The sequence below is a fragment of the Trypanosoma theileri genome (genome assembly GCF_002087225.1).
Source record: "Trypanosoma theileri isolate Edinburgh chromosome Unknown TM35_Tth_28_V1, whole genome shotgun sequence".
In the NCBI taxonomy this organism is placed as follows: domain Eukaryota; phylum Euglenozoa; class Kinetoplastea; order Trypanosomatida; family Trypanosomatidae; genus Trypanosoma; species Trypanosoma theileri.
This window is the reverse complement of record NW_021639870.1, coordinates 133,751-157,271: the sequence shown is the minus strand read 5'-3', so window position 1 is coordinate 157,271 and position 23,521 is coordinate 133,751. Positions and strand designations below refer to the sequence as shown.

The following is a 23,521-nucleotide window of genomic DNA, read 5'->3' as shown; positions in this document are numbered from 1 at the left end:
TATATATATATATATATATATATATATATATATATATATATATGCCGATTCAGAGAAACTTAATATTGACTACACGTGAAAGAGATTTCTGTATCCACAAATGGTACCATCCCCTCACTCCTCCCAATAGAAAAAAAAAAGAGATTCCCTGTGAGTTTTCTCTTCTTCAATACCACTTAAAGAAGTATACACCAACATGGACTTTATATATAAGTAAAACAATAAGAAAAAGAAAAAAAAAACGTTTTATTTTGTTGATAGGAACAGTAGTGGTTTTATAGAATTGTAAACCTTTCGCTATCATTCTCCTTTTATTCTTTTATAGCGCGTTTCTGTTTTTTTTTTTTTTTTTTTTTTGTAATAGCTTGTAATAATAATAATAATAATAATAATAATAATAATAATAATAATAATAATAATAATAATAATAATAATAATAATAATAATAATAATAATAATAATAATAACCGTATCACTGTAGGGTTTTCAATGGGACAATGTATAAGAGGGAAAGAAAAAAACTTTGATAAAAGTACCTTTTTTACCAAGAAAAATCATAGTAACGGGAAATCAATTCAATGGAAAAACAAATCAAAAAAAAAAAAGCAAAAGATGTAAACAACAGAGGCAATGAAAACGATCAATAATTAATAATAAAAATTCCTCCTGGAATAGAAAAAGAGAATAATAATCCTCACAATAATTTTAACTAAGCACATACATCCATTCCCCGAGAACCAAAACTCACTACTACTTCATATTTCGCCCCCCCCAAAAAAAAAAACCATTTTCTTCGTTCCCACCAGCCCCTAAAGAACACAATTTCATGTAAACCCATTACATTCAGCCTCCAAAGCGAATACAAGTAACTGTTTATATATATATATATATATATATATATATATATATATATACTATTACACATATACATATATAGATCAGGTTCTTTTTACCCATATTGATATACCTGTTATTCCCACATATGCTTCCCCCAATGGTGTACACATCAATAATATAAGAATAAACATACGTGTATAAATGCATCTGTAAAGGCGTTGTCAAGAATTCACCTTATGATGCTTTAGCAACTGTCCTGTTTCCAGGTACTGTTTTTTTTTTTTTTCTTCTACATCTTTTATTCGTCTCTCACTCTCTTTTGTTGTGTGTGTGTGTGTGTGGATGAGTATGTATATCAGTATATGGAACTTCCCTTTTTTCCTACCATTGGCTAATATATAACCCTGTACTCCAGGCACATTCTCACACACTCACAGACATTTATACAGAAAGTGGATCTCCATTCGTGAGCAATACCAACAACTGTGATGCGGTCCGACGGTCTGCGGGTTCACTCGCCAGACAACCGTTCAATACTTCCCGCAACAACGGATCGCAGTCAGACGGTACTTCTTGCAATGCCACATCACCGTGATGTACGGCCGCTCGCATTCGTTCAAAGTCTGATAAAACAGATAATAACTCCGTTCGTAGTTTTTTCCCTTGTTGTTGTTGTTGTTGTTGTTGTTGTTGTGTATTGTGTTCATCGTTGCCTGTAGGGATTGTTGACATTCTTGCGAGTGCACGATCGGTCCACTGCCATGGTGTTTGATTAATGATGAGTTCCAACAATAATACACCAAGAGCATAAATATCGGATGCGGCTGTTCGTTTTCCCGTTGCGAATACTTCTGGACTACAATAGACACTTCCACCAAAGGAATAACGACTCTGCAATGCCGCTATACTCGCAGCTCCAGAAGTGATATGTGTTAATCCTCGTAATTTATATAAACCTTCTACAGCTACCATAATACACTCAGGACGGACATTACCATGTATAAATCCACGACTATGAAGGTACTCTAATCCACATAATGTACTTACTAAGAACCTTTTAATAGCGGCAAGTGGTAATGAACGACCATAGCGACTTACCGAATCACGTAAAGTTCCTCCAGGTACATATTCCATAATAAGACAGATATATCCTTTTGCTCTACCATAACCAAGGATTTGGACAATATTTTCATGATATAATGCTCTAGAAAGTTCCCATGCTTTTTCAAGTTCAGAAGGATCACTACATCCAGTTTCTTCAAGTGCTAAACAGGGTAAAAACTTAAGTGCTGAAAGTGTACCGGTATCACTTATACCAAGAAAAACTGGAAAACGACGATATTCTGGAAAAGGTTCATTCGCTCTTGTCCATCGAACATTATCTTTATCCCAAAACTCATGTGGAATTGTTTTATTTGGTGCTGAACGCCATGTTGAAGTTGTACTACAAGACATATCACCATCCATCATACATCGTGTAGAAAATGGATGGAGTACATCATGTTTTTCATCCGTTGTACTTCCCTCATCACTATTATTCATAGAAGTAGTAGATCCCTTAGATAATACTGTATTCCCACGATCTCCACTAGTTATTTTTTGTTGTGAATTAACTAGTAATAAAGGTGTATGAGGTTCTATCATGGCATCTATATTAGTCTGTGCAATTTGTGATTGTAAACATCGATTCAATTGCATAGTAACATATGGAGAAACAGCGAGACTTTCAAAACACATACGTGCTTCTGCATAAGCGTGTTGTAAAAGATGTGAAAACCCTTTACGATAAGTTTCCTCTATAGATTTCCATACCACCGTATCTGGAAAATCTTCAATAAGTGTATAGAGAGTAACAGGAGAACTGACTTCTGGTATTTGCATATGAACAGAGGCAAAGGGAAGTACATGCATACAAGAACGAATAAAAGGTACGGTAGAATGAAGAATCGCAAGTGGAATACCATAACGACGTTGAATCTCAACAAGATCAGATCCAATAAATCGACCCCAAAGTACAAGTTCCTTCTTCTCTGTTCCACCACAAACCCCAAAGTGAAAGGTTCCACTATCCACTATAATACTACAGTATTGACGTGCGGCAAGAGGAAGACTTCGATAAATTTCTGATGCACATTGTGTGGCTTCCAACTTATCAAGATGATTATTTCGACCAGATCGAAAACTTATAAGAAATAATTCAGGTAAAAAAGTATCAATACAACCACCATATTTTGTAGATGTTAATACGATAACACTTGCCGTCTCATCTGCGTGGTCTATAATACTTTTTATATTTGAAAAATATACAGAGACAACAGAACAAACAACATCGGTAAAAACATTAATATGTTCACTACGTTCATCAAGCATACTTCCACTAAAACGAAAATCAGATATACGTGAAATACCAGCCAATGCTGTTGTTGTTGTCGTTGTTGTTGTTGTTGTTGTACTTGTTGTTGCTATTTTTCCATCACTTTTACTCCTTCTTTCAATTCCCATTCCACTATCCGCTAAACTAATAGAGGCACAGTGTGAAGCTATATCTTCTCGTGCGATAGGTTCTGGTTGAAAGAGTCCTTGAGGAAGGAAAGAACGTAAATGAGCAAGTTGATTCTGCAAGGAAAAACAAGCCTTTTGTAGCATACGAATATCAGATAATGAAGATTCTCTATTTAGAAAACTTCTGAGCGTACAAATTGTTCCTGATGGTTCTACTACTACAACTGCTGTTGTTCCTGTTGTTGATGTTCCCATGATGGTTATTCCTGCTGGTGATGTTGCTATTCCTGATGTGGATGTGGTTGTGATGGGAGTGGGATTATTTTCTACTCGCGCTGCTGTACGGAGTTCTGCTGCAATAAGACGTAATGGTCGACTAACACAAATGTTAATAAATCCATATACAATTATAATCACACAAATGGTGGTTATTGTTAATACAGTGGCAGCAACACCAGCAGAAAATTTAAAACGATCAAACATTCTCGGAGGCATCGCTATCATCATAATAATACTTTCATTCGTTTCGGATTCAACTAGAGATATACTAACAGTAGCTTTTGATTGATCGTAAGGAAACCTTAAGAAGAAATGGTTTCCATTACGTACTTTAGAAACTACATCTATTAAATTAATACGTTTAGTTAACGAAACCATAAGGGGATCTTTCAAATCCCAAATTGTCAAATCGGGCTTCATTAAGATATCTTCCTTATAATAGTTATCACTACCATCATCACTTGAACTGCTACTAGTAGGTTGATCAGAAGAAAAATGGTTTACTTCTGCATCTTTGTGTATCCATGAATCTGCAAAGGATTCCGAATTTGTAGCTAGAACTTTCATATTGGCATTATTATCTAAGAGAACTACTCGTATTTTACTGTGTGTACCTTTAAGTCGAGAAAATATAGTTTTCACCACTTGATCAAAATCAAGGGCAACTTTTATAAATGCTACATTACCATCCTTTTCTAGAAAAGGATGTGTATACATGTAACTTTTATCCAGAAATCTCTCAATATTCCACAGTCGTAAATGCTGTTGATCTCCCTTTAACAACCGTTGTTTCCACTCGGCTAGTAATTGACCCGTAATAGTGAGATTATTTATGAGATAATTTAGTGTAAATGGATTTCGCAGTTCTGCTATCACTAAAGGTGGATCTATAATCGTCACTGTACTGGGATCTATAGCGACAAAACGGTATAAAGCTCCATCTCCTGGTCGTTTTAGTACTGTATAGAAATGTTTATTATGATTTCCACGTGCACAAAATGCCATTTCATTCCTTGTAGGAGAAGCAATATAAATGTGTTTAACAAACCACATACGTTCAAATGAAAGCATTGAACACAATCGTTGAGTCATTTCAAATCCCATGGGAACCCAATCATCACTTGGACTTGGTTGGGTTTCATGTTTAATATAAAGTCCTACTATAACGGTACCTAACATACTGGATATATTAAAGTAATTCAATATCTGTGAAGATATTTCCAGTTGAACATATCGATGAATATCTTCCATAGAGTTGGTAATGCTATTTCTAGTCACATAGTAAGGCATTACAGATGAAAACACCGCCACAAATATAAGAACAATGGAGTAAGGGAGTACAACATATGATAAGGGTAATGGTCGAGAAGGGTAACAGCATCTTTTTTTTCTTTTCCCTTCTTCTTCTTCATCTTCTTCTTCTTCTCCTTCTTCATCTTGTTGTTGTTGTTGTTGTTCTTGCTGTTGTTGTTTATATTTTTCTTTTTCTGTTTCTTTTTCATCCTCCTCCTCCTCCTCATCTTGTGGTTTTGAATAGAGTGAATTACTTCTCTGGATTGGACCTGACACAAACGGTGAGGTAATAATCTTACTCCCAGAACTCTTATCTGTACAGTATGGTGGAGAATTAAGATCATTCTCAGGAAATGAGATTTGAATATCAGATAAATCTCTTTCCTTTACTAAAGGAATACCTTTAAAGGAAATAACAGAACTACCAGCGGGATCATACTTTCCTTGATTACCTGATTCATACAGTAATGGTGTCTGAGAAGGTATAGATTTATTGTGGGACATATCTTCCATCTCCATTGGTAAATACCAACTTGTAGAGTTTGCACATTTACTATCCATCATAGTCTGATCTTCCTCTCCACGAATTGATCGTCTCTTATTTCGATGAGCCCAAACAACAGAACTTATTGAAGTATTTCCTGCATTTAAAGAGGCTCCTTTAATTGTATGAGTAGAGACACCGCCGGAAAAACATAATGGGGCTTCACCGTCATTCTCTATATATGCATTCCCTATATCATGTTGTTGTTCTTGTTCTCGTTGTGGTTGTGGCTGGCACTTTCTTTTACGCATTTACGGATAACGTTTTTTTTTTTTTTTTTTTTTTTTTTTTTTTTTTTTTCCTTTTCTCTTTTCGTAAATAAATAAATAAATATATAAATATATATATTCTTTTCTTCTATAGATATATAGAGACAAAATAAAATATATTTCGGTTTCTTTTTTTTTTTTTGTTGTTCTTTCTTTCTTTTCCTTCACTAGAAAATATATTACCTTGACTTTCTTCTGGTGAACACTTACTTGTTACAATCCCAGACCCTTTGGAAAGAAAAAAAAAAAAAGAAGAGAATAATAATAATAATAATAATAATAATAATAATAAAAGAGAAGTATAATCTTCACTCTGTCTTTAAATAGATGGATCTTAGGTATAGCCTATACCCACATACCGATAACACCGAATAAGGAAGGAAGAGAAGTTATATAAATATATACAGAGGAGAAATGATGTTTTTTTTTTCATTTTTACAGAAACTGCAATTCGATGTAAAAATAGAAGAATAGGAAAAAGAAGAAAGAAAAAAGAAAACACGATCCACTTTTGATAGAGTCCAGTAATCCGTAAATAGATAAGAAAACCCTTTATTTATATTATCTTTTTTTCCTCCTATTCGAGTCTTTTACCTTGCCGTATTTCCTTCATGACGGCCAACACTGTTAAAGAGGCACTCAGTGTGGAATCCTTACCCGTTTCATTCTTAAGAAGAAGAAGAGGATGAAAGAGTTCTTCCTGTTGTTTCTGCAGTAAATGTAAAGCCACCCGCCAAAACATAAGAGGTATCCGCTCAGTATTTCCTTTACTGTACATATTATTATCTTTTTTCCCAGAAAGATACTGTTGATGTTGATATTGTTGTTGTTCTTGTTGTTTCTGCATTTCTTCCACTATATTAAAAAGTCGTTTCATAAGAAATACATCCACCATCACATGTTTTGACAGTAAACGTGAAAACACATCTTCTTCATTCTTTTCCTCTTCCTCAATATTATTATTAATATTATTACTATTAATATTATTATTATTATTATTCTTCAATGAGGACTCAGCGGCTAATTGAAGAAGATTACATGCCTCACTACAGCGGTGTTGGCGGCACAATAATACTATCAAAACAGCAAATGGATATGAAAGATCTGCATGTGTTTGGGCATTACGCAACAATACACGGAATAGTTCTAATGCCTCTTTCCATGATATTGTTGATATCTCCTCATTATTATTATCAACGGCATCCAACAGTTGTTGATCTTCTTCTTCTTCTTGTCTCTGTAACCCGTTCAAACCATATTCATCTGTATCCATATCCATCTCAAGAGCCTTATTATTATTATTATTATTATTACAAATCACATCATTATCATCATCAATACTACTATTCTCTTTACTCTTATTTGTATTATTCTCTCTCGTTGGTAAAAACAACGCCCGCAGTGATAATGCCTCAGGAGGTGTAAAGTAATGCCGTACAAGATAATAGGCCTCTTCCACATGTCTTATCAATATAGATAATGGGATATTTTCTTTTACAGAGATATAAGACTTATGGAGATGGTTTCCAATAGGTATAGAAGATATATTCTCCTCCTCCTCCTCCTCCTTCTTCTTCTTATTTATCAACTTCCACAATACCGCCTGTTCCGCTACAGTAAGTGTGAGTATATATCGTAAAGTTGGAGAAATAAGTTCTGTATTTTGTACAAGGCGGCCCATGGGTCGTAGTGAAATAGATGAGAGATCTTTTCCACAGGATGCGGCTGCAAATAAACGACAGAGTAATGAATGAGAGAGTTGAATCACATGATGGAGAAATGCTTGTCGCTGCACCAGTCGTAAAGCCACTTCTGCATGACTGCGTAGAGTTAGGAATGATGCCATCGTGGGAAATATACTTTTCTTTTCTGTATTCGTCTCATTATTATTATTATTATTATTATTAATATGGAAACGATAGGTATCTAATTGCAATAGGAGTTTATTAGAACCATATGTCTCTTCAGATGAGATGTCCATCTCATGATAAGTGAGAAGTGTATGAAGTAATAATACCCGTACATCACCTGTCGTTAAAAGGGAATAAAATTCTTCCTTTTTTTCTTCTTTTTGTTGAAATAAATACTCTGGTAATGTACAGAGTAAACGAACCATGGGTTCCATAATATCTTTATCAATACAAGGGATTCGTTTAAATTCACTTACCCATTTTATAAAAGAAGAAAACATTCCCAGTCCCTCTTCTCCTTCTTCTCTTGTTAATCGACCTTCACGCACCGCATCTGGGAGTTGAACTGCCGCTTCCGTAATAAGACGTATCATCACTACAGAAAGTGAAAAAGATGTTTGTTCCACTTTATCTACATATGATAATGATAATGATGATAAGTTATTACTGGAATGTATTGGATGTGCGTTGTGTACGGGAGAAATCAATGTTAATGCCTGTGCATACTCCAACACCGGCAGTGGAGAGGACGAGACATGTGAAAGAATGCGAAGTGATTGTTCCACTGCGTGTGCATTCGGTATACTTCCATCCTGCAATCTCGCAAAGTGTAATCCCAACACCGCATCTCCCACTGCAGTAGTATTATCACTATTATTATTATTATTATTATTATTATTATTATCACTATTACTATTCTCATCCTTTCCAATGTATTCCTCCAGTCGCTCAAGTAATTGGGAATAGTGTTTGTATTGCAGTCGAATCCCTGATTGCCGTGCCGTCTGCGCTATTCGCAGTGCCTGTGCCCAATTCGATACTGCCGCCATTGCCGTTAAACAACACGTCTGTTGTTGAAATTCCACTGCAGGTGAAAGTGTCGATGGCCGCAGTAACACCGACGGGGCATCGCCGGTGATAATAGTGTAGAGAGAACGCCACGTGGGACCCGCACGGTGAATACACGCAATCGTGATAACTGCCTTGGCTTCAGTGGAAAGTAACAGAGACATCGTTGTAGGATCAACACTATTATTATTATTATTATTATTATTATTATTATTACAAACAATCAAAGCACGTCGACAGATAGACTGCATCACGGCAGTTGCACTTTTTGAACCCACAAGAGTTGCACAGTTTAATAGAATCTCAAGATGCATCATGGACATTGTCTGTGGTGTAGGTTGTGTAATTCCATTAATACTATTACCAGTATTAGTATTATTAGTATTAGTATTATTAGTATGGGTAAAACTACTCCTATTACTATTAGCAAAGAGATGTGGTGAAAGATTTTCATCTCCAGTTATGATATTTAGAGTTTCCCGCCAAAGTCCTTTACATGCCTCACGATATCCCGTTCCAGATGCGATGGAAGGTTCCTGTTGTAAAAGAAGAAGAAGTTCAAATGAATCTTGTGTACTTTCCATTAAGGCATTCAATACAGCAGCATTACGTTGTTTGAATGGAATAGCTGCAATAATAGATTGTGTGAGTAATCGCCAATCTTCAAGTGTTGTTGGGATTGCGTTCGTCTCTGGTGAGGGTGCCACTGTGAGAGCACTAAGCATACAACAAGCAAGTTCTACTCGTCCATCCAATACACCACTATCCTGTTCTTTTTCTTGTTTTTCTTCTTGTTCTTCTTGTTCTTGTTGATATTGTTGAGATGATGATAATAGTCGTTGTTGTTGGGATAACAGATCGGCTACAAAACGATTTAATGCATGTAAATCCGATAACAGAGATAACAATTCCTTCATTATCTTTATCTTCTTTTCTCCTTCTCCTCCTCTTTGTATACTTCTCTCTTCACTTGTGGATAATGCTGAGATGATAGTAATACTAGTAGTAGAGTTAGTATTAGTGTTAGTTGTGAGAAGTCGAATGGCCCGTTGTTTCATTCCTCGCATAGCTTTAATGAGTGATGGGCCCCAACCGCCGCTGGCTGTTAACCACAACGGCAGAACAGCAACAGCAGCAGGATAACGATGATAACGATAATGATAATAATAAGAACCAACAGAAGAAGAAGAATACGGAGAATAGGAATAAGAAGGAGATAATGAGAAGAGAGAAACACGACGGGCTGCGGCAATCACTGCAGAGAGATCTTCACTCGCTGTTACTATCTGCACAAGACGACTGGCATGCGCTCCGGTAATGGCCGTATGGCCCACATATGAACAAGCCGTTGTGTACACCGCCAATGCTGAGACCCATGATGAAATAGAATCATTACTAACCGTATTATCATTATTATTATTATTATTATTATTATTATTATTATTATTATTATTATTATTAGTAGTAGTAGTAGTAGTAGTAGTAGTAGATGCTTTGCTAAATAAGATTTGATCACGCCAATGGACAATAGTCTCAAAAGCACGTTCTTTGGAATGACTATTTGTGATAATGGAAGAACAGTATTGAATAGACTCTTGTAGGGTTTTATTATACACAGCTGTACACCTTAAAAAGGTTTTCCATTTCTTATCTTCATCTTCTTTTAGGGATATACTATTATTTAAAGGTGAAGGTAATAGTAATAACTCACATATCTGTGTTGTCATATCAGGAAACACAGTGGATAAAATTTCCAAAAGTAATTCTGCGACCTCATGATGAGTTTGAAGTAATATGAGCACTTCATTCTTATTCTTATTCTTATCTGTGTTGTCAGTGTGAAGTGAGTCTCTTATCGCATCTGCAAGGATTTGTAGTATTTCTTTATTCTTCATAGCATTAGGACCAGCCAAATCCCGCTTAATCCACCGTAATGTAGATGTGAATAAATCATACGATTTCAGTAAAAGTGAAGATCCACGTCGAATTAATGTCGCTGTAATCCATAATCCCGTACGATATGTACTCATACTCATATGATGATGATGATGATGATTACTATTAATACTATTATTATTATTGTTATTATTATTCTTTTTAACTCCATGGATCTCCATTGTTGTATTTTTTGAGGTATTTAATGTCCATTCAAAGGCTTTCATTGCCTGTTGTAATGTCTCTATGTTGACATTCTCCAGAATAGAGACATCCTCTATGCGATGGACATCTTCTTCTAATAACGCTGTTATCATTTCATCACTCGCAATATCCATCATTGTGTTAATATTAGTATTATTCTTATTTCTATCCTGATTGCTCTTCTCAACATCCTTATATTCCCTTTTAGATATATGAGTCTCATTAAGTGTACTTTCCTCTTTCTCCATCTCTCTTTCTGGATGAAGTAGTTCATCATAGAAGGAGACTACAATACCGTATTGTAAAGATGATATTAACTCTTCACATACTTGATGAAACTCTGTTGTTTGTAATAATAACACTGATGATGATGATGATGATGATGATGATAATGATAATAATGATCGTCGTGTTAACAAAGCCGCATCTCGACATTTACCGGTTTGAAGTAATTCACAAAGTCGACGTACTTGTCGTTCCTTCACCGCAGCGGACTGTTCACGTAAGATATCATCTAAAGTCTTATCCATACGAGTTCCATTTAATAATAATAATACTTCTGATAATCCACCGGTCTGAGTTGGAGCTACTACAATAGAGGCAGCGTGATTTATCCACATAAGAGTATCTCGACCACGTATACGGAATGACTGTTCTTTTCTTTCTTCTCTTTCTTGTTGTTGAACGGCCTCTGCAAAGCGAAGAAGTTGTTCATATGATTGTCTTCGGTATAATTTCTCTATTACAGCAGAAACTAAATCCGTCTTTGCCTGTTCAAGTAAAGAATGTATTTCATCTTCACAGTGACTACTATTACTGTTATTACTATTATTACTACTATTACTTGGCAAACATTGTTTAATTAGTGTTTTCTCTATCGTGGTTAACGATTTCATTATTTGCAGAGCGTCTGAATGACGAATATAAGGATGATATTGTAATTGTTGAATAAACTCCATAATGATTTTCGCCCGGTTTAATGCTGCGGAAGTTAAGATTGTCATTTCACTTTCCATAATAATAATAGTGGTTTGATGTTGTGTAATGAATTGTAAATATTTCAATAGGGTTTCAATAGGAATAGCATTAATTTCACAGGACTCTACAAGATATCGAAGTGTATGAAATAATTCAGCTCCTGTTCCTCTTTTCATATTATTAGTATTAATAATATTATTAGTATTATTAGTATTATTAGTTATTTCTTCAGGTGTTAATGTATGCAGAGTAATAAATTGTGTGAGTTGCAGAACAGACTCCCATTCTTGTGGAGGTTGAACAATATACAATACACGCAATAATGATAAGGCGGCATGATATAATCTATCCATCTTCACAGCACTCATATTATTATTATTATTATTATTATTATTATTATTATTATTATTATTATTATTATTATTATTATTATTATTAGTATTATTATTATTATGATCAGAGGATATAAATGGGATAATAGCAGAGAGTGCCTGTTCCCATACCTGACGCAATGCATCTCTTCGCTTCTCACCAGACATCGTGGAAAGCATATGTGAGAGTAAAGCCGTAAAGAGACGAAAACGCATAATATCCGGTTGTTTATTTGTTTGATTCCATAATAAATGATTGGGAATATTAGATGGTAGTAATAAGTTTAATACACGACGCCAGGGAATATAAACAACACCCGCATTTGTGTTTTTTCTCATGATTATTGGGTTCGTTTCTATTAATGCCAATACCTGTTCTAAAAATCCCTGATGATTCTCTTTATTCTCTTCTTCTTCCTTATTATTATTATTATCATTATTATTATTATTCTGTTTATATTCCCCATTAGAGAAATCTGTAGGGTTAAACAATAATGAATCTATGAGTTTACCAAGCCGCATGAATGGTAAATCATAGTGAGGTTGTGTGTGGCTCTCTGCGAGAAACAAAAGACAACCGTGTTGGACTTTACGCAGAGTATTTACATTTAAATTAATTAATGCGGTTTGAAGAGGCGCTACGGCGATATTGTTAGACTCCATCACACAACGCCATAATAACCATTCTTCTCGTTGTTGTTGTTGTTCGTTCTGTAATTCCGAATCTCTACGTGATTGTCCATCTTTTTCCTTCATCTTCTTATTCTTATAATGATAATGATTATCATTACTATTATTTACATTAACCATATCATTATTATTATTAGGATTTCTCTTTACGGCACTACTGGTAGGGATCATCTCAGCATACAATTCACAGAGAAGTGCCACCGCCTCTGGAGTATTAAGTGAGATATATTGATATCGACGTAAGATAATATCTAAAATAGTTTCACTTAACTTTACATCCATCAAAGATAATTTTTTATTTTGTGAATTCCGTATAAATGTACATAAGAGAAGTAGTACTTTCTCTAACATGAGAGTAGATACAATAGTGTAGGGAGCAATCGTGAGAAAGAACTGCAATCCTGCTCGTATAGTGTTTATCTCTCTAGTGTTTGCCGTGTCTAATATCTCATACATAATTAAATGAGATGGTACAGTCGCAGTTGTCCATAATGCTGTTTGTGTGAGAGATGAAAGTTGTGTGAATGGTGGCAGTTGTGATGATGATGGTGATGGGGATTCCATCGTAGATAGAGATGTGGTCTCCTCTTCCTTTAGAAACAACACCTCCGCTGTATTTTGATTATTATTATTATTATTATTATTATTATTATTATTATTATTATTACTATTATTAATATTATAAGCTCTCTGTAATTCGAGGAGTTGTTGTAGTTTCTGATTTAACAATAACTCATCCGCTGCCTTCTTCCTTGGATGACGCTCCTTTTGCCAATCTCCACTAAAGAATTGTAAAAGCTGTTGAACTGTTAACACCTCACTATCTTTATTATTATTATTAATATTATTATTATTATTATTATTATTATTATTATTATTATTATTATCTGTTCTTGTTGCTGCTTGAATAACCCGTACGGCCCCCAATCCAAAGAGAGATTCCAATTCCTTCTCCACCGGCCGTGAAAAGAGATTCACTTCTCCTCCATATGAAGTATAAAAAAGAAAAAGAAAATCCAATAAAGCTGTGTAGGCCACATCTAATGTACACATCCGCTCTGCATGCCAACCAAGTGGATTTACAAACATTAACGCCGCCGCAAAGGAACGAAGAAAGAAAAGTAATAATATCTTCACATCCCAACTACAACGTGGTTGAGTGAAATGAATTTGTGTGCGTGGAAGTTTTATCGTCTGGGCAATATGTACACGTGCCGCCTCTCGTTGTTGTTCAAAATGTAAAATATTCACAACATGTTTAACTGTGGCTGTACGCCGTTTATCTAAACCATCCCGTAATACCACGAGACGAAGAAGTGATTGTAATCCCTCACTGCTTACGGCTGTGTAGCCATTAAGAAATGAGTTGTTTAATTCTTTCTCTGTTCCTTCTATTGTTTTTCTTTTTGTGGATAATGATATTGTTGATATTGATAGGGAGGATTCATCATGTGAGGTACGTGGGATGATGGCATCTGTGAGGTGTCGAATAACATCCCGGTCCTTTACAAGAATATTCTTATTATTATTATTATTATTATTATTATTATTATTATTATTCTTATTATTATTAATATTATTATTATGTCCATGTGAAGAGGAGGACTGCCAGTACTGTAATACCAGAGAAATAAATTTATCCACCACTAATCCTGCCCCAGCCCCACGAATAAACGGCAATAACACACAAGAGAGAGAAGGTGCCGTAGAAGACGAAGAAGAAGAAAGAAGAGATGATGTCTTTATTGTACTTTCTTCTCTAGATATATTCTTTTCTCTCTTAAAGCGTCTAAAGTGTGCCTCACCTGTTAATATATATTGACGAAGTGTATTAAAAAGATCCATCAATGGACGTACTGGTGTACTATTATTATTATTATTAATATTAATACCCTGCGAAGTGAGTAGAGCAGTTTCTCGCAGTAACCAGATTACAGCCAAAGGATGACGAACACGACACTCATGCACAACTTCACGTAATTCTTCTTTTTCTTTTTCTTCTTTCATACAATTGATATAATAACGGCATCGCTGCATTTCCAATGGGAGTGGTGGCCAGAGCGAAAGCCAAGATGAGGTCTCCATTATATTTCGCTTTATCAATTCCACAGCAGAAGAGATATAAACATCAAAAGATTTTGTTATTCTTTTCTCTGATAAGAAAAAGGGATATTCTTGTGTGAGTGAATGTATACTCGATAGAATAGAATCACAACAAGTTCGAAAGAGAGACACATCTAATCTTTCTTTGGCTTTATCATTCCATACAATATCCGCAGTAACACTATGAGCGAATACCTCAATGATAAATTGTTTCTGTTGTTCTTCTGTTAATATCTTCTTCTTCTTCTTCTCATTATTATTATTATTATTATTATTATTATTATTATTATTATTATAATTGTTAGTTTCATTTACTGTAATGGATCCCAATGCAATAAAGAGAGCAGCTAGACGATGGGTGAGAGTTATATCATCTTCCAATAGAATCTCATCTTTACCAATAGTAGTAACAGTACTCTTATTATCATTAAATAGATGAGAACGACCTTTTCGTTTCTCTGGTAAATGATTAAAAGCCAATTCCACACGTCTAATAAGAACCGTATTCCATACAGCTAATAATATTTCTAATGATAAAGGTGTAAAAGACAGTGATTGAATATATTTCTCTAAAACCTCTACCATTTCTTGTATAGAAGAACTACAGGCAAGTTTAATTAATAATGGTAATAGAATAGATTCCTTTTTCTGTTTATTCTCTACATAAGAATAGATTGCAGTCTCTAATGCATATACATACTGAAGACTAGTAAATCCAGACCCGGTGGAAAGTAATATTGTTTCTTCCAATGGTATACTTTGAACGGTATAATCTTTTTCTTTTTCCTTTTCTTCTTTATTTTCACTGGCAACAATACGAAGTGTGCGGGATAAACACGCCGGTGTAAATTGTGTCTGTGGAGAGAATTGCTTCTTACACAACTCTGCCACCCATGCCGTTGTAAAGAGAGCCTGCGGGTAACTCAGAGGAAAAGTAGTATTAATAGTATTAACATTATTATTAACAGTAGTATTAGTAGTATTAGTGAGATTTTGAAAGTTTTTTATAGAAGGAGCGATAGCGCGAGAAGATCCCACTAATGTTCGTGCTAATGTAATTAACTGTATCTCTTTTAATACTTTTTCCTCTTCTTCTTTTTCTTCTTTTCCTCTTGTTTCTATTATTATTGCTGCTGTTGTTGTTGATAGAGGAAGTGTAAATAAGATACGATCACGAAGTATAAGATATTTGGCCTCCATACAAAGTGTATTCCATGGCTGTATAGATGAAGACAACCAAGCAGAAACACATTTCAACATCTTTACACCTTGTGCATTCTTTTTATTTTTCTTATTTTTCTGTTGTTGTTGATATTTATTGGCATTCATTGTATATAATAATAATAATAAAGCGGTTACTTCTGCCAATACCACAAGTTGTATAGATGCCGTACACGTAAAAAGTATATTTAATACATCTTGCGGTGTACACATACTCTCCACTTGTGTGTTCTTCTTCTTTTCTTCTTCTTCTTCTTTTCCTTCTCCTTGTGAAGATAATAATAATGATAATGATGATGATCTCTGTTGTTTTAATCGCATGAATACATTTCCCAACACCATAGAAGCCGCTGTAAAGAGTTGTCTGTGTCGCCGCCAGAGATTATAATATATAAGCTGTGAAGATAATATAGATTGTGTTATTTCTATACTACTATTATTACTATTACTACTACTATTATTAGTATTAGTAGTAGTATAGTACTGTTGCCGTAAATCCAGATCACAGATAATTTCCAACAATTTACCACCTTCCACTAACATATCTTCATTCTCTACTGCAGTAGTACTATTACTATTACTATTACTATTAGTAGTAGTAGTAGTAGTAGTAGTAGTAGTAGTAGTAGTAGTAGTAGTAGTTAATGATTCAGATATCATCATCATATTATTCTTCTTCTCTCTTGTTGGATCCAACACCGATAATAATATTAATGTAAGTGCCATTCCACGTGGCCATGGTCCACAACACTGAAGGGCAAACACCAATCGCCTTCGTAAAGACATCATATTATCATTATTATTATTATTATTATTATTATTATTATTATCAGATAATTTCCCTTTTCTTACCGTTAACGATATACACATTGGTGGGAGTGGAGAGTCTACGGCGATGCGGTAAATTAAATCCCATCGATGTGGACACATCATCCCAACAGCATCCATCAATGCCATCACATCCTTCTCATCTTCACACACTTCACTCCATTGACGAGCTGCGAGAAATGTGCGTACGGCAACTTCCACTAATTGTTCTTCCGATCGCAGTGAGAGAACATCACGTGTATTAGTGCTTGTTATTAAGAGAGATGAGAACGTAGTAATGTTTTCAATGAAATGTGTGATGGATTGCAGAGAAACTCCAAAGACTCGTTGGGCAGAAATAGCAGAACCGAACTGTGCGGATTGGAATGCAATGAGTCCAGAGATAAGTGTTATCTCATTATTATTATTATTATTATTATTAAGATTGTGTTGGAGTTTATTATCGTGTAGAGAGAGTTGAGAGAGAACAGTTCGTAGTAACTGCATATCCGGCACAGGACTACACTTTGTAATGTGTAGAAGTGTAAACACCAACACTACACTTGAGAGGGACTCATCATTATTATGATTAATATTAATATTATTAATATTATTATTAATATTAATATTATCACTATTCGTATGAGTATGAATTCCTTCATTTCCATCCGTTATAGTGATTCCCATTTTTTCTCCTCTTCTTCGCATCTCTGACTGTATCTTCTGCAGAATAGACTCCATCATCATTTTCATTTTCATCCCCACAACTACAGATGACTGTTGTTGTTGTTGTTGTTGTTGTTCTCCTCTTATACAACTATGGGAAATGACAGCATTCATTATATATAATAACAATAAAAGATCATACGAACACAATACACTGCGGCCTGTTTGCACACATCGTTGTAAGGACTCACATGATCGTTGTACGGCTTGTAAAGATTCCGTCCGCAGTGTTGTCTGCGGCCACGTCCAACACGTTCCCATCGCACAAGCCAATAGATTTAACATACATCGTAATTCCACACACTGGAGAATACACCGTCTCTTCTCTGCGGCACTTACACGTGATTGAATTATTCTTGTTAAGATGGAAATAAATTGCGAGGTGTGGGCTCTCGCCTCATATACGGTACGTGTTAATACCCCATCCACTGCAGCAGAGAGACGATGCGATGAGGTTTCCCCTATTGTTTTCGTACTGATAGCGGCAAGTTCTGCTACTGTATATCGTATATAAAAGGCGGAGAGAAGAGAGTATAGAGATTGAAGTATATCTAATGAAATGTTGGTAATCCTATCATTATCACTATTCTCATATATCCAATCCGGTACTTCATTTACATAGTGAAGGGCAGATGAGGTAGCTACAAGAATTGCCGTAAGAGAAGGATAGATGGACCATTGTGATTGCAGTAAAAACACATACGCCTCCATTATAGAAGGTATAAGATGACGACGTAATGAAATCATAGTATTATCACTATTCATACTATTAACATTATCATTATCATGATTATTCCCATCCATAGTAACAGTAACATTCCTATCATCATCATCATACGATAAAGAGGAGGATGCTTTTCCAGTTCGCTGACATACTGTATTAACAGCATGAGTTACTATACCATCTAAGTATGTACACACTTCATTACGACTTGTCTGGTCATTTGAAATCACAAAAGCCGCAGGATCCCAACCTGATATATTTGTATTCCTATTCATATCCATACTAGTAGTAGTCTTATTATTATTATTATTATTATTATTATTATTATTATTATTATTATTATTATCTGTATCCAAAGATCCATTAGGATTAGAATTCATATGAAAAGAATCCCCTATATGTTTTCCCGCAGAAGAGACTACTACTACGCCTCCCTTAACTACACTGTTAAGTACATCAAGCCAAAACACACATTCCGCAGGGACAACAAAACCAAGTTTGGATTCTAACTGATGTACACGATATGAAAGTAATTCAATAGGATGTTGTTGTGATGATAATGATAATAAGGATGATGTATGAGAGTCTTCTTTTCCCTTTAAAGAGGTGATCGTAGTAGTAGTAACAGTATTAATAGTATTTCTTTTCTCCTTTAGTGGTAAAGCACGAAGAACGCCTATAAAAACTGAAAGATTTTGAAGTAATCGAACATCACTATTCGTGATATACTGCACCAATATATTTAACAGAGATATCATCTCTTCTTGTTTCTGTTGTGTGCAGTTCATCTCTACATGTGTACATAGTCTTGGAATTCCATTTGTAGAGACGGGCATTATTCTCTGCGTTGTTTTTGTTGTTGTTGTTTCTTCATTTTCTTTTCTTCTTTTCTCTTCTATAGGATAGAGTTGAAATAATACTGTACAAACACGCAGTAGAAATTCACCATTATCTACTGTTGATGCCATAGATGTTCTTGTTGATCCTTTCCATTTATCTAATGATATGCCATCTATTTCCCTCTTCTTTATACCTTTCATTTCCTTCTCATAATGATAGGCAGCCTCATGCATCCATAGTGTATCCTGCAAAACCATAGAGAGTATTCTCATATTATTATTATTATTATTATTATTATTATTATTATTATTATTATTATTATTATTATTATTATTATTATTCTCCTGTTCTCCTTCACTCTCTTCTGCAACCCCACGTACACATAATTCCAATAGTTGCAACATTATTGTTTCTGGTAATATCATCCCTATATATTTACTTCGAAATGTCTGATAGGCATTCATAATAGTAGTGGTATCTTGTGCAGAGTGGCATAAACGTACGGTGTGTAGAAATGCCTCTGCCTCTGCCGTGGCCTGTTCACTTGTGTAAAGAGAACTGCATGCTAATAATAACTTTGCTGATTTCTCATCACCCGCACATGTGCGTTTAATCTTTTGCCAAATAAACGAAAAGTCTGCGGGATCTTTAATAGGTGTTGGCCACAGTGAAAGTGCCAATCGAGCCACTTCACGGGCTTCATGCAGTACAAATACTCGCTCTTGCATTTCTTTCATATCTACACTATTTTCCTCATCCTTATCTTTATCCTTCTTTTCATTCTTTTCTAATAATGATAATGATAATGATTTCCTCCGGTGTCGTTGTCTCTCTGTGCGATTGACGTGATGTGCACATGCGGTCAGTGCGGCCTGACTGAGTGCCCGACTGGTTTCGCCTCTTTTTAAAGCCGAGAGAACACAACGGGCAAATTGTAATGGTCCACGGGCCACTGCAAAGGCAAAACAGGCAGCATCCGATGCCGTTAATTGTCGTTGTGTATATAAATAAAAGAGTTCCATCGCAGAGATCCAATGTTGTCGCTGCTGCAGTGGGGCGAGAGCTTCATATAAGTCAATACGTTCACTTTCACTCAGTGGTGTTTTGGTCTTCATACTATGATGAATAACATCACTGTGAGGAACTATACCACTAACTATATTAGTATTATTAGTATTAGTAGTATTCATACTGTTAGTTTGAGTAGAAGTTGGGATGATGTTTGGTTTGCATGTAGGTGTGAGTTCTTGATAGAGTTCTACCAACTGCAGTGCCTCTTGCCATCGTGGTGGTGTGGCCTCCTTCACTAATGCATGGAATATATACAAAAGTGAAGAATCTCTCTTCTTCTTCTTATTATTATTGTTATTATTATGATAATGTCTATTATTATTATTACTACTACTAATAGTATGATGTTCTTCACATATCACACGTCCTGTTTCCGCAAAGAGTTCAAGTGCCACATGCCAAGACTTTGTAGGAGACTTGATGGATTTAAATAACACATCTGTACATTCTGTCTTTTCTGTAATTGGTAGATTTGTACATTCGTGAAATAAGGCGGTAAGTGCAATGCGGCACCTTTCCCACTTTTCCTCTCTTAACATCTCACTATTATGAGTATTACTATCATTATCATTAGAAGTTTTACTATTACTAGTATTACTAGTAGTATTAGCAAGACGCATCATTTCCTTTAGTAATAGTAATCCATGTGAACGGGAAATGGAATTTATATACAAACGCCAAATATTTGTTATCTCGGCAACAGAGATATCCTCCTTTACACATAATAATAACAGTAAATGACCAATAGTGTTTACATCTCTCTGACGTACTATGAGTTTAGACAAAGCGGGAAGCACGACTGAACAATCTTCCATTTGTGTCCATACACTAGGTATCATAAGAGATACGGGTAAATCTTGTTTGGGTTTTTTTCCTTCTTGATGTATAATAGATATTATATGATGATAATGATGATCATTATCATTATTATTAGAAACAGGAAACTTCCGGCCAAGAAAGTATACAAGTATTTGTAATTGTTGTAATGCCTCTTTTTGTAATTGGAAGGATTCTGTTTGAGAGTTTGAACGGTGTTTAGAATGACGATAACGATGATGATGATGATGATGATGATGATCCCCATGTGAATTCATTTCATCCATAGTTGAATTATCTCTCATATTCTCCACTTGACTAGAATCCCCAGTATTAATATTAATAGTATTAATATTAGTAGGATCATGGGTAAACCACATTGTTAATATGGGAGTATTATGAAAGATCCGCCATAGTAAGATCTGCCATATTCTTAACAGTATATGATGTTCCTCTTCTTTTCGAAGAATACGAAATAAAATAGAAGTCTCTGGAAATAAAATATTATTCCAGAATTTCGCACGACCCGTACTTAACGCAGAAGAAGACATTTCAATCATATCAAGAATACCATTATTATTATTATTATTATTATTATTATTATTACTGTCATTTAACTGTTTAGATAACTGTCGTTTGTTTACAGCCCTTATTGGAGTTTCCTTTCCTTTTTCTCTATACTGTTTATCCCATGCCTTACAAGCATGAATGTATACAGTCATTAGAGATTGAATTGTTCCTGCTAAAAAACTAATAAAAACAACACTATCATCTCCTTTCATATTTCTCATCATAACTGTAGAGCCATGAAGGAATAATTTCCGCACGACAAGTTCCAAATATGTACATTCCATCTCATTTAAGTAATTCACCTGACGGAGTTCCTGTACGGTTTGTCCTTTTAAGAAAACTAATTGTGCCGCAATACAGAGTTGATTGAAAGAAAATATCTCATCCACTGGTTGTTCCTTTTCATACAACTTTGATTTCCATTTATAATCATCTCCCATCATTTCCCATCGCCGCTCACGTTGTTCCATCTCTGCAATTGTGAGTGCCATCACAGCTTCCCACTTTGACAGTTCTCTTGTTAATATTGATATTGATGAAGTTGATGGAAGTGTGTGTTTCTTTTTTAATTCTCTCCTCCACCATAAAAGAGATTCAGCCGCTTCATCTATTTTATATTCATCACTCTTTTCCATATAAACACGACTACTACTACTACTACTACTACTATCATTCTCATCACTATAAGATTTAATAGTATTATCATTCCTTCTTTTTTGCCCATGCGTGGGTGGAAGAGGAATAATATTACTATTAAACATACACTGTAGAGACCAGGAAAGTACACGTTCTGCGATATCGGGCCGTAAAGAGATCATATCAACAGTTCTCTCAATTTCTCTCATTATAGCTTCACTATTTTCTTGTTCAGATTCATATACATCTCGTAATACCTGTGGTATTCCAGAAAGTATAGGATGAGGAGCACATATACGAAGAAGTGTATAAACAACACTTTCCCATGAAAGTGAAAAACTTTTATCTAATTGCTCTCGTAATTTCCTCCACTGCATTTGTGTAGTTTCATCCTCTATTAAAGGGGATTGAAGAAGATTATAGATGGCATGAATCAACTCTAGATGTAAGCTCACAGATACACGATGAACAGGTATGGAAGAGGATATCAAGGAAGAAGAAGAAGAAGAAAGAGTAGAAGAATGGGAAGAAGAAGAAAAAGAACAAAAAGAAAAAGATTCTTCTTCTCTTCCCTGTAAGTCTGCTGTGAGAATATTTCTTGTTATTAACAAGGCATTCATACACTGTTGAATATTCTCTCTTTTACCCTTATCATTCTCTTTACTGTGAGAAGCCTCAAGATGCCATTTATCTAGAATAGGTAATAGTGCTTTCATAGTGGAAGATTCCAATTTCACCTGATGATGTGCTGCTCGTTGAATAATACCAACAGCCGCCTGCCAACCACCCATACTTTTAATAGACTCTGCTGCCATCGTGGCTTGAAGAAGTGTATTATATAATATACTTTTTTCTTCTTTTTCTTTTTCTTTATTTTTATTTTCTTCTTCTTCTTCTCTTGACACTAATGTTTTCTTTTTACTATTCATACTCTTATTGTGATGACCGCTATCACTATTGGTAGTATTATTATTATTATTATTATTATTATTATTATTATTGTGTTTGTGTGTCTGTTGATTGCTGTGTGTATGAGTGGAAACCATCCTCGCCTCCTCAACGGCCATTAATTGACTGCTGAGACGTAATACAGATTCCCACTGTCCATTAGAAATGAGAAATGGGAAGAGTGTCTGGTGTGGAAGACTGTGTAATGGTGTGCCGGTGTCTACAGAGCCGTAAAGAGCTCGCAGACAACTCTGCCAATCCCCACGTTCAATGTGTTTGGCAAAGTAAGAGGAAAGGGATGTACGTAAGCGATCCGTCATTCTTTACGTATATTTCACTCTTTCGTATTCTTTTCCCTTAACGTATATATATATATATATATATATATATATATATAT

The 23,521-nt window shown here is 35.0% G+C and overlaps 2 protein-coding genes across 2 annotated transcripts; both read right to left on the bottom strand.

Annotated features, from left to right (window-relative positions):
- Positions 1 to 1,278: 1,278 nt before the first annotated feature.
- Positions 1,279 to 5,706, bottom strand: TM35_000281550 (protein kinase; the record flags this gene model as incomplete). Its single annotated transcript, XM_029028186.1, has 1 exon — positions 1,279 to 5,706. The coding sequence occupies one exon, from the start codon at positions 5,704 to 5,706 to the stop codon at positions 1,279 to 1,281; it is 4,428 nt and encodes a 1,475-aa protein (XP_028880505.1).
- A 595-nt stretch (positions 5,707 to 6,301) lies between these two features.
- On the bottom strand, positions 6,302 to 23,443 carry TM35_000281540 (putative DNA repair and recombination protein RAD54; the record flags this gene model as incomplete). Its single annotated transcript, XM_029028185.1, has 1 exon — positions 6,302 to 23,443. One exon carries the CDS (start codon positions 23,441 to 23,443, stop codon positions 6,302 to 6,304), a length of 17,142 nt encoding a protein of 5,713 aa, XP_028880504.1.
- Between the last annotated feature and the right edge of the window lie 78 nt (positions 23,444 to 23,521).